General features: G+C 33.1%; 1 protein-coding gene and 1 pseudogene across 1 annotated transcript; one reads left to right on the forward strand and one right to left on the reverse strand.

Moving 5' to 3' along the window:
- Nucleotides 1–736: 736 nt before the first annotated feature.
- Nucleotides 737–6,334, forward strand: LOC115967194 (annotated as a pseudogene).
- A 2,581-nt stretch (nucleotides 6,335–8,915) lies between these two features.
- On the reverse strand, nucleotides 8,916–10,988 carry LOC115967455 (expansin-like A1). The gene is made up of 5 exons (XM_031086555.1): nucleotides 10,850–10,988; nucleotides 10,562–10,671; nucleotides 10,153–10,331; nucleotides 9,467–9,599; nucleotides 8,916–9,369 (listed from the first exon to the last, which is right to left on the reverse strand). Exons 1-5 carry the CDS (start codon nucleotides 10,962–10,964, stop codon nucleotides 9,124–9,126), a joined length of 783 nt encoding a protein of 260 aa, XP_030942415.1. The 5' UTR covers nucleotides 10,965–10,988; the 3' UTR covers nucleotides 8,916–9,123.
- Nucleotides 10,989–12,095: the final 1,107 nt, after the last annotated feature.

Raw genomic sequence — 12,095 nt, forward strand, 5'->3', positions numbered from 1 at the left:
TTTTGACCATTGAGGTAATGGCAAAGAGTTCACAACTCCTCGGATTTCAAAAAGCATTAACTAATACAGTTGCACTGATTGAAGACCCACTTTGTTGACATCTTGTTTTGATCAGCACTAGGAAGTTCCTCAGCAACATGGATGACTTCAATTTGGAAAAGAAAGTTCCTTGGCAACTAGCTGCACTGATTGAAGACTAAAGTGCATAATTGTTGGGTTTCATAGGTGAAACTTGAGTTTCATTCTCCTATTCAAATTTTCACAGAACTCGATTGTACAGAGCTCAAGTTCCACTTTGCGTAGTTCCCCGTGAACTTTTTAATTCTTAAAAAAAGGTCAAGTTAGCACATAACTCGAGTTGATGGAAACTCGAATTACATGTAAAAACTCGAATTTTAAAAAAGTTATATTTTGCCATTTATTTCTTAATCAGTAGTAGATTGTTAATTATTTTAACCAATGATAATATTTGGCAATTTTGACTAGCATATAGGGCTTTTTAAAATTCCAATGACAACTTTTTAGATTTTGTTTAAGAAAATTTAAAGTATTCCCACTTACATGACATAGTTAGCAACATATTTTTTTTTTATGCATGTTAGCAACAGATATGCCCATCATAATCTACGGAACCTTTATGCTACTAGCCATGTGGGCGACATTAAAGCTTGAAGTTGTGCATTTTGGTTTGCACCTAGACTTATGGGTTATATAAATAGAAATAACGCATGTATCAATGACTGCAGTACAATATGGATTTGGATTCGGTGCAATACCTAGGCTATTGCACCAGGTGCAATTACAGTACACCTACTCATATTAATTTTTATCATTTTTATTTTTAACTTTAATTTTTTAACTTTTTTTTATTCAATGGTTGAGATTGAAAGATTTTTTTTTTTCAACTTTCAATCTCAGCTGTATCTTACTATTGCATCAGATGCAATACCCTGTGTATTACATCTGAATCCTAATTTTAAAGTTTTTATTTATTACAATACTGGATAATGCGCGTGCGCTTTTGATGGTTGGATAATAAATAATGAAATCATATACTATTTTTGATGGTTGGATAATGAATGTACATTTTTTTTCTTTTTCTTTTTTTGATAGGAATAATGAATGTTCTAAATCAACATGGTTTGCAAAAGCTACTGTTAACAGCAACTTACAGGGGTCATTAAAAGATCCCATTATATAAAGAGAAACAGAAATGATGAAAGCAATTATAAATAACAACTACAGTCGGCAAGTCAACATAGCTCAAACTCAAAACACCCATGGGTTTCTCCCAAGCCTTTCTTTGCTTCTTTGCTCTCCTTATCTTTTTGCCATTCCTTTCAATTTCATCCACGGTTGAGCAAATTTATATCGTTCACATGAAACACCAAGACAAGCCTTTCCCTTATGCCACTCACCACGACTAGTACTCCGCTCAGCTCTAGTCTCTCTCTGACTTCAATTCATCCCACCTTTACACTTACATCGACACATTCAATGGCTTCGCTACCAAACTTAACTCGGACCAAGTCAAATCACTCCACTGATCCAACTTAGTCCTCAGTGTTTACAAAGACACCCCTTATCCCCTCCATGCCACTCGCACACCCGAGTTCCTTGGCCTTCACACCGAACAATCAAAACACTCATTTCCTCAAACAAGCCTCCCACGACGTTATTATCGGTGTTCTAGGATAGTGGTATCTGCCCGAGTCTAAAAGCTTCAACGATTCGATTCATTGAAACAAAAAATGTTTATTACAACAAAAAAAAAAAATTGTTGCAATAACATCAAAGTCATTGCAATAGTTTATGCGAAGTGTTACAATAAAATTTGAGATAAAAACTCTGTGCTACAAAAAAATTTGTTGCAATAAATCTTAAATATTTTAATGAAAATTTTGATGTAATAATATATTTGCTATTGCAATAAACAATTTATTACTTCAAATATTTTGTAGCAATAGGCTATTATTTCATGAATTTTATAACAATAGATTGTAAAGAATTAACAAAAATAATTTGGGTTCAAATTACTGCAACAGTATATTTATTGTAATAGTTAATTTTTTCATATATATTTTTTTTATAATAGATTGCAAAATAATTGGAATTGGATCATTGTCATAATATATTCATTGCAGCTTCATGTTTGTCATTACAATAAATTGTAAAATAATTGATATTTTAGTTATTGCAATGTTAAATTTGTTGCAATAAGCTATGGGACGCACACCGCAAGCATTGTAGCCAGGTCTCTATTGGCTAATGCCAGTTTCTTCAATTACGCGAAGGGTACAGCTCGCAAGATGGCCACTCACGCATTGCAATGTATAAAGTATGTTGGAACACTGTGTGCTTTGGTTCTGATATCCTCGCGGGTTTGGATTGGGCTATAAAATATGGTGTTGATATTCTTTCACTCTCTATCGATGGTGGATCTTATCCATATTTTCGAGATCCCATTGCATTTGGAGCCTTTACGACAATTGGAAAGGGCTTTTTTGTTTCTTGTGCAGCTGAGAACGGAGGGCCTTGTAGGGAATTTCAACAAATTCCTAACCTATGAGAAACAAAAATAGAGAAAAACATATGCCAAAGAAAAACAATCACATGCACAAGAAAATATTTACGTGGTTCGGCAATTTGCCTACGTCCACGGAGTTGCAAGGATTTCATTATTTTCAGGGAAGAATACAATAGTACAACTTGCGGCTACAATGTTTTTTTTTTTTTTTCTCCCTATATAAGACACGGCAACCGACTCTATAAAAACCCTAATTACAAAAGGCGGCTCCACAATGGGCCAAACGGGCCAAAAAAAATTTTCTCGGGGACTAAGCCTCAGTAAATCTCCCATTAAAAATTACGCAACATTATTCGGGTCAGGTCAGGTTGTTGAAACCAGATCAAACAAAACTAAGCTCCACAAAGCCCAACAGGCCCATGCTAGCCATTGTAGTCAATATGGCTCTATGGATAATGAGAGTTGGAGTCGAGACTTTAGACCGAGATTTCCTTGCTCATATTACACTCAGGAACAAAAATCGGTTCACCGGTGTGTCTCTATATAGTGGACAAGGAATGGGGAATAAACCAGTTGGTTTGGTTTATTTGAGAAACAAACGAAGTAGCTTGTGTTTACCGAGTTCACTTGAACTGGATTTGGTTCGTGGGAAAGTGGTTGTGTGCAATAGAGGGGTGAACTCACGTGAGGAGAAATGAGAGGTTGTACGCGACCCAGGTGGGGTTGGGATGATACTTGCGAACATGGTCGCAGATGGTGAGGAAATGCTAGCTGACAATCACTTATTACCAGATGTAGCGGTGGGGTGCAAAGTAGGGATTTGATCAAGAAGTATTTGAGGTCTAATCGTAATCTGACGGCTCTACTAACTTTTGGTGGGACCGTGTTAAATGTGCGGCCTTCACCCATGGTCGCAGGGTTTGGTTCAAGAACGCCTAACACGATGATCCCATATATCTTGAAGCTGGATGTGATTGGGCCTGTGGTTAATATCTTGGCTACATGGTCTGAAGCTGTTGGGCCCACTGGATTCAACATCAAATCAAGTACTATTTCTTCTCTATCTTTGTTTTTACATACAAGTCTAGAACTTTCTAATGTTAAGCTGACTATCTTATATCAAATTTTTTTTTTTTTTTTTTTTTTGATATGTGACTTTGTTATATCAATTGGTAGCACATAATAATGAAAAAAGGAAAAGACAAGAAAGAAAATTTTTTAAATATTTAGTAACAGTTTTAGTTTTCTATTTTCAAAAACTTGTTCTTGGAAATATAAATAAAAAATAATTTTCTTGTATTTTTGAAATTAAAAACATGTTTGGTTAGTTGAAATTTAAAAAAAAAAAATTGAAGAAAAAAATAGAAAATACTAAATATGTTGTTACTAGGATTTGAAATCTAATGCTAACTCATTAAATGAGATAGATTCATTAAATTAAATGCGTATTTTCATTAACTTTTGAAAGTTATAAACTAAAAACAGCATTTTGCATGTTTTCAATTTCCTTCACAAATTGAATTTTGAGAACAGTTTTTAATTTCTGTCCATTTTGGGTTACCAAACAAGTTTTTTCATCTCAAAAATAGAAAATTGTTTTTGAAAACATAAAATAAGGAGAAAAACAGTTACCAAACATACCCTTAGTATCTAGTTCACAAATCATAGACGTGCTTTGCAATTTCCAAACCTACCAATTGATAAATCTTTTAATTTCATCACCTTAGAAAAATTACTTTTCCATTTCATATATTAACATGTCATTAAGTAAAAAAAAAGGAGTAGTCATAAATTTAAAACTCAAGGCCTTAGCCAACTCAGGTGGAAAAGCTAAGGAAACATAACATTCAAAAACAAAACTTAACCCCAAAGGACAGAGAAAGGTTGGAGAAAATGTAAATGTAAAAAAAATGAGTACAATTTTATTTTAAATAAAATATTATATGTTTAATTTTTTAAAATAAAAAATTAGAGAAAATATAAAAAAAATTTAACTATATGGAGGATGCGGTTGAGTTTAAATATTGAATAAAGTAAGATGAAAAGAAATATATATATATATATATATATAGCAATAACACCAAATTACCCAAATCATGTTATGTAATAGAATAATATATATTATATTCTTATATATTATCTTTAATTTTTTATTATGCAATAGAATAATATTTAACAATCAAAGAAAACAAAAATACTTAAAACACAGAATTAAATTGCATCAACCCAAAGTAGATGCGATTTTGAAATCTTACATATGTGGTCTACTATTTTTGTTTTTGCTCACCCTCATAAGTGACAAAAAGTATTGAAGGATCCTCCTAGCATCTCTCACCATGCTATCTTGCTGGCAACTCTTCATGTTGTTGCACTATAGTACCCTTGTAATCCAAAGCATTATTGGTTAGATTACATATATTTTAAAAGAAAATCTATAGGTAAATATTCTTTATAAGTTTGGAAGCAGGATTAATAATTTAATAAATGAATTAATAAAAATTTTGGCAAAGTGACCAAGTGAATGGTGGAAATTTTCCAATCACCAAACCATAAAGGACATGGATATTTTGACTAACACTCTTGCTCTCTTTAAGGAATATGTTGCTTCTTACTTAGGATTTGGGGCACATGACAAGTATTGTTTGATTTATATTTGATTTTAGTCATAAGCAGTAGTTAATATAAACAAATATGGACACCCACACAAGCATGCATATTGGCCAAATTCCTTGCAATACAATGGTGTAGTTACAATGTCTATAGGATGAAGCCCTAGCCAATATTTAAACTTCTTTCATAACAACTATTTTGCAACCCGATCATAACCATCACAAGAAATCAAAAATCTTCTACTATATATATATATATATATATATATATATTCATACATTACCTTCACTATCTAGAGTAAATCATGGAACATTTAAATTTAATTATCATCAAATCAATACTTAAAAAAAGAAGGAATGCATCTAGGAGTAGCAAACCAATTAGGTGACACTAAAAAAGAAGTCAGCTCATGGCATTAGCAAACCATGGTTTAGTTTGAAACCAATAGTCGCACTTGATTTTCACAAAGCTAGATTACTCCATTTGACAACTACTTAATTGAATTAGTATAGGTACATCAATGTCTTGCCCACATATAAGTGGATTGACAGCACTGTTAAAAGCAACTCATCCACAATGGAGTCCAAGTGCAATCAAATCTGCCCTAATGAGTACTGCCTACACTCAAGACAACACCAAATCCCCTCTCCGAGATGCCGCTAGAGGAGCACTTTCCAACCCATGGGCTCATGGGGCCGATTCTGTAGATTCACATGAAGCCCTCTCTCTAAGCCTTATATACAATATCTCAACTGAGGATTACATCCCCTTCTTGTGCTCCTTGGACTACACCGTCAATCAAGTCCAAACCATTGTCAAATGCTCCAATGTTACATGCTCGAGAAAATTTTCCAACCCTGGTGAACTCAATTACCCATCATGCTCCGTCTTTTTTGAGTTGATGAATGTCGATGCTGCTTGGTCTGTCTATCACGTGACTGTTAATGTGCCACCATCGATGGTTGTGATAGTAGAGTCTCCAACGCTTTTTTTTTTGGAAAAGTAAGGGACAAACAGAATTACACTGTTACATTTGTGGTAGAGGGAGCAAGAGATGCATCCATGTCCGAATTTGGGTCAATTGTTTGGAGCGACAGTCAACACCAAGTTAAGAGCCCAGTTGCTTTTCAATGGACAGTTGTCAGATCAAACTCAGAGTCTATGACGTTTTGGGGTTTGTTTTTCCTTCTCCTTTAGGTCACACTAAAGTCATTGTGTTTGTTGATCTATTCTAGGTGTGTCCGTGGCCATGGTAATAGCCTGCTAGCAAGGCCCCTTCTTTGCTTGCCCGATTTATAGGCGGTTTACTTTTGTTTTTGGAGGGAGTATAAGCGGTTTACTTTTATTTTTTGAGGGAGTATAGGCGGCTCACTTTTGTTTTTTGAGGGAGTATAGGCGGCTCACTTTTGTTTTTTGAGGGAGTATAGGTGGTTTACTAAGGAGTATAGGCAGTTCACTTTTGTTTTTTGAGGGAGTATAGGCGGTTTACTTAGTTTCTATTGAAATAAAATGTGTTATATTTTGTAATGGAGGTTTGGCTTTCTTTTGTTTTAAATATATAATGGCAAGTGGTAGTGGGTTTTAATCCCCACTTTTTATTTAGTTAATGGGTGATGTGGCAGTCTCTCATCATCAATTATAATAATATAATATGGACAGAGTTTAGTTCCAAAATTAGTTGTAGTCTAATGCTACAACTTTACTCAATAAAATAAATATTACTACATATTTTGAAAATCTAATAGTTGAACTGTATGCTTTTTACACTCTTAATACCTTTCCAATTTTATTGGATGTCCCTAAAGAGACATCCGATAAAATTAGATATTATTTAGTATATGATCATTAAGCTTGTATTTTATGCATAATTTTAAACTACAAAAATTTGCAATTTAAACAATTTATTGATGACATAGCTATTGATTCTGAATTTTCTAAAAAATTTGCAAGCATGGAAAATATAAGAAGAAAATGTAATACTTTTTTTTTTTTTTTTTTTTAGAGAGCCAGAAAATGTAATACTTAAGAATTTTGAGTAAAGTTGTAGTTTAAGACTACAACCAATTTTGTAACTAAAAGTTGTCCATATAATAAAACTTAAGATTCATTTTAGGAAACATCTTACTCATATAATTATATTTAATTATTTTTTATTATTTTAATTGTTATGTGTATATGGAAAATTTATTTATATGGAAATATATTAATTTTATAATAGCTATTTATAAGGAATAAGTAATAACTATTCCCTTTAATAAAGGCATAATCAAACTAAAAAAAACCTAAACCATAAGAATAACCATTACATTATAATGTCTATTACAATGTATCAAACATGTCCTTAGTTTTTGGTTTTGTTGTGAGAAAGACAATAAATAGTTTACAGTATACCAAACATGCCCTTAATATTTGGTTTTGCCATGAGGAAGACAATTAAGAATTTAGAGTGTCAATTTGTCATGAAATTTGGTGTGTTTTTTATTTATTTTGATAAAAACAAAAGTGTGTTAGTCAGTTAATTTAGTCACAAGGCGAAGTTTTATAGTTAGTGTACTGAAACAATTATTATTTTTTTGAGATAAAGTTTAGATTTAAAATTGGTTGTAGTCTAAGACTACAACTTTACTCGATATCTTTTTATTGGAGATGAATTTTGACAAATCCACCATGGGATTATATCTTCATCTTGTATCCTCTATGCTTGTAAAATTTTTAGGAAATTAAAAATTAATAGCTATCTCATTAATAAATTGTTTAAATTGCAAGTTTTTGTGCTTTCAAATTATCCATAAAATATAAACTTATAGATTATATAGTAAATAATATCCAATTGATACAAAATTTGACATGTGTATTAAGAATACAAAAAACATATAATTTAATAGTTAAATTTTCAAAATATATAATAATATTTATTTTATTAGGTAAGATTGTAGCCTTGGACTACAACCAATTTTATAACTAAATTTTGTTTGTTTCTTTTTTTTTTTCTTTTTTTTTTTTTTTTGGTTTGATAAACTGTAGGAAACTTGTACAAAGTAAAGATACTTGGGCAAAGCCCAACCATATGAGAAAAGAAAAAAGAAAAAACTATAACAGGTAAAAAGAGCCATAACTTTCCATGCTTATGGTTTTCTGTGAGCAGCCATTAGCTTTGGTACTCTTTACAAAAATCCAAGGGCGCCATCCAAGATGCATTTTATATGCACATGTGAGAGAGAGAGATGCATCTTAGACCCAAATTGTTTTGGGCCTGAAGAAACCAGATGGAGTTTTAATAAGGCCCTTTAGGAATGTCTTGGACCCAAATTGTTTTACACATAGCAAGCTAAAACTAAAGGCCCGAATATTAATAAGGCCCTTTGCTATAGCAAGAAAAAGAGGCCCTTGTGTCCAAATTTTGACTGAGCCTGCTAGACATTGTCTACAAATATATCTTCTTGATAACATATGAACCCATGAGTCCATGACTTTAACTTCAACCCCTGTGCAAACTTTGTGCTATACTATATAGTATAAACGCTCCTCTGACTCCCTAATATATCAATCTGCAGCTGCCAATCATACGAATTTATGGCTTTTCATTGGAAGCACAAGCACTTCCTCTTCCTTCTCCATGCCATCAAATGTACCATGTGGCAGTCTATGGTGGTTTTGCATCAGAATTTTTAAATTCACTTGTGAATTGCATGTCATTTGTATACATTATATGCACATTTTGATACATGCACATGAGAGAGAGAGAGATGGGACATTTTATTGTAGAAGAAATATGTTAAGAGAACATCAAGAAGTGAAAATTTGTCCTAGTAGGAAAGTTTATAATTCCGAAACATACATATTTAGCCCCATCTATTTTCTTGGCAAGTCTAAGCCCTTCCAATTTGTATTCTTATCTCCTAAGCTACTAAATCAAGTAATTCAATGCAGGATACAAGGAACCCACCTATATGTATATATATTCACACTAGCATTAACAAGATCCCTCATTTCCAAGTCTCATCATCACATGGAGAACAACCCTCTTGTGCAATATCAGTGAATTGAACCCCGGAGTCATATATCACCCCTGACTTCCAGTCAGCAGGAAGGACATGTTGTGCCCAAATATACTTCCCATCATACCCTGCTGTGATCACAAACCGGAATTGCAATGCCCCTGATGGCACTCTGCTTGTGTCCCAAACTGCCCCATAGTTGTGGCTCATGAAGCCCCAGTTTGAAGAACCAACCTATGAAGATTGCAATAACAATATTACATCAGTATGGACCTTAATGTGAATATTTATTTAAAAAGTTAGGTAAGTATAATATAAGCTTTTGGCTCACCTGAGCTACATCAACACCAACTATTTCTGTTTGACCTCCTTGATATAGAAATTTCACTGCCAAGTAATTTGGTTTTTGGCTTGATTCTTCCACTCGTACAGCCAAATTCTGATTTTTGTATTGACAAGGTACCCTGGTTTATGCAACCAAGAAGATCATATTATTGCCCAATGAAAAAAATTGAAAAAATATATTTTTATTTTGAGTGATGCAAGGTTATTACAACTTTTACTATATTAATTCTATAAATTTGTGTGTCAATTTTATAAACACAAGACAATTAAAAAAAAAAGACATTTATGTAATATATAGTTTTTTTTGAGTAAATTATGTAATATATAGTTGATTTACCACAATTATGTTAATTTATAAGTATTTTATAGTGAAATTGAAAAATATGTACGGGTAGTATTTTTTATTTTCATAAGAATTGGACCGTTACTAACATTTAAAGTACTGGTTTTTGTCCAAGGGGACAATGGCTGAGGCGCTGAGCCCATATTATTATTTAAGGTTGGTCCACATCTGGACTTTGATACGTGGGGTAGGTGTAACACAACCACACACTAGAAGAAACTTTTTTAAAAAGTCAAATTGCTTAATGTTTATGATTATGGCCTGAGAGTGAGAGCTAATATTAAAATTCAGTAGTATAGATAAGCTCAAATCTCTCAATATTTGCTTACCTCTTGTATTCTACGTCGACAATCCCTAGTTTCAAAATGTCTTGGCCCATACCCTTCTGAGCCATGGCCATGAATGCTCTGCTGCTGACAACAAAGGCTGTTTGGTTATTCCGATTGAGATCAGTCAAAGTCACTATAGTTCCTTCTTTGGTACAATGACTTGTGTTCTTGCATCTTATCTGCCAAAAATGCCCCAATCAAAACACAGTTTCCACAATCAGTAAGTCCACAAAGATTTTCTCTGTAAGTTGTAACCACTTAAGTGTCATGTAGTGATTAGTACCCATAAAAATAGCGTTTATGTTATGTTCGTGTAAAAGTGATGTGAACAACATTACTCTAATCAGAATTTGACACATCAACCTTTCTTAAAAAAGGTTATGAGAAAAAGGAAAGTTTGTATAGGCACCTGAAAGCATGCACCACAGCCAGCTCCATCTTTGTAAAGAGAAGCCACACCAGCAGCAAGGTGTCCACTGTTGAAGCCTAATGCCACGGAACCATACCCACAAGCCCCAGCTGCATTATATCCACAAAACAAAAATTACCCACTTATTATTTCACAAAAATATCATCTGGGTCATTGCCAAATTTTGCTTTTCAAGATGAACAATCATCTGGGTTTAATCAAAACAACCAAACAAAAATTGGAAAAAATAGAGAAAGAAGTAAAAGGATGGAACAATTTGAAGCTTACATGAAAGTGCTGAAGCTTTGGAGAAATAAGAAACCTTAGTTTTGTGAACACAACGATCGCAAGCAGTTGAAGATGAAATAAGAAAGAAGACGAAGAAGCAAACAAAGAAAGCCATTGAGTTAGATATGTGTCAAAAGGATGAGAAAGGCATATAGCATATATAGGTAGAGTCAACACAGTAGTAGTGTGGACTACAGGTCAGCATTTCCAAATAAAAAAGTTTGTCTAATCTCTTTTTGTTTTTGTTAAAGACGTTTCTAATGCGTGGGGATGAGAATTACGCTGTAGATAGGAAGAAAAACACGCGTTTTGCGGTGAGACAAAAAGAAAACAAATGGGATGGGGTCTCCCACCGACTCTCTTTCTATGGCTTAAAACAGCTGTGCTGTGAGAAGTGAGAACCTGAGAGTTGTGACTTTTGTGCTGTGTGAGATACACCATTTATTTGTAGCTAACTGTCTATGAATGGTGAAATATGGATTCATGTTTATGAGGGGACACACTTTTTGCACTTTGATAAGTTTCCTCTTCCCAAATTTCTATTCCTCGGATCCTCACACTTGGTATTTGGGAAATGAAAATTGCAAACTATTCATGTAAAAGATGAATTTCTTCTATATTACTTGACTACCCTTAAATTTGTTTACTTCTTTCTATCATTTTTTTAACATGTTTTTTCATAAACCTATCATGATTAGTGTGTATAATTAAAGGAGCGTAAATGATAGGCTCATAAAAAAGTGATGTTACTCTAATCATAACTTATTACTTTAACGAATTGTAAATAAATATTATATAATTGTCTCTATCATTATTCAGTTTTGATAGTTGCTCTTACAACTTAATAAGTAGGTGGGATCCAGTGTAGGATATTTAGATGTGGATTGTTTTTGGTGAATAAACAATTGTTTTGAAAACATTGGTAATGATTGGATTGAGATTTTATTTTATTTTTTAAAATATTTTCTATTTAAATAACAATTGGGAAGCTTATACATGACTCAAACCTATAGGCTAGATATAATTTAGCTAGAGAAAGAGTCTTCAAAGCTAAGTGTGGGTAGGAAGGTCAATTAAAAACTTGGCATTTGGTGGTGCCTTTTTTTTGGGTGCTTACACGTTGGTTCAAGAACCAAAAGGAAAAAACATTTAAGGTGATCAAGTTTGGTGAATGTGATGATTCTTTTTTTGTAAGTGGAAAGATAAGAACAAAGTCTACACAAACCCCATATGCAAAGCAAGAATA

This window comes from Quercus lobata, chromosome 11 (genome assembly GCF_001633185.2).
Source record: "Quercus lobata isolate SW786 chromosome 11, ValleyOak3.0 Primary Assembly, whole genome shotgun sequence".
NCBI classification, from domain to species: domain Eukaryota; kingdom Viridiplantae; phylum Streptophyta; class Magnoliopsida; order Fagales; family Fagaceae; genus Quercus; species Quercus lobata.

Bases quoted from the DNA above. Each gene is read 5' to 3' on its own strand.
- LOC115967455 (XM_031086555.1), bottom strand. From the start codon at position 10,964: ATGGCTTTCTTTGTTTGCTTCTTCGTCTTCTTTCTTATTTCATCTTCA. The intron at 10,672-10,849 runs GTAAGCTTCAAA...GATATAATGCAG, and splicing joins CAAAGCTTCAGCACTTTCAT to CTGGGGCTTGTGGGTATGGT. The intron at 10,332-10,561 runs GTGCCTATACAA...CATTTTTGGCAG, and splicing joins GCTGTGGTGCATGCTTTCAG to ATAAGATGCAAGAACACAAG.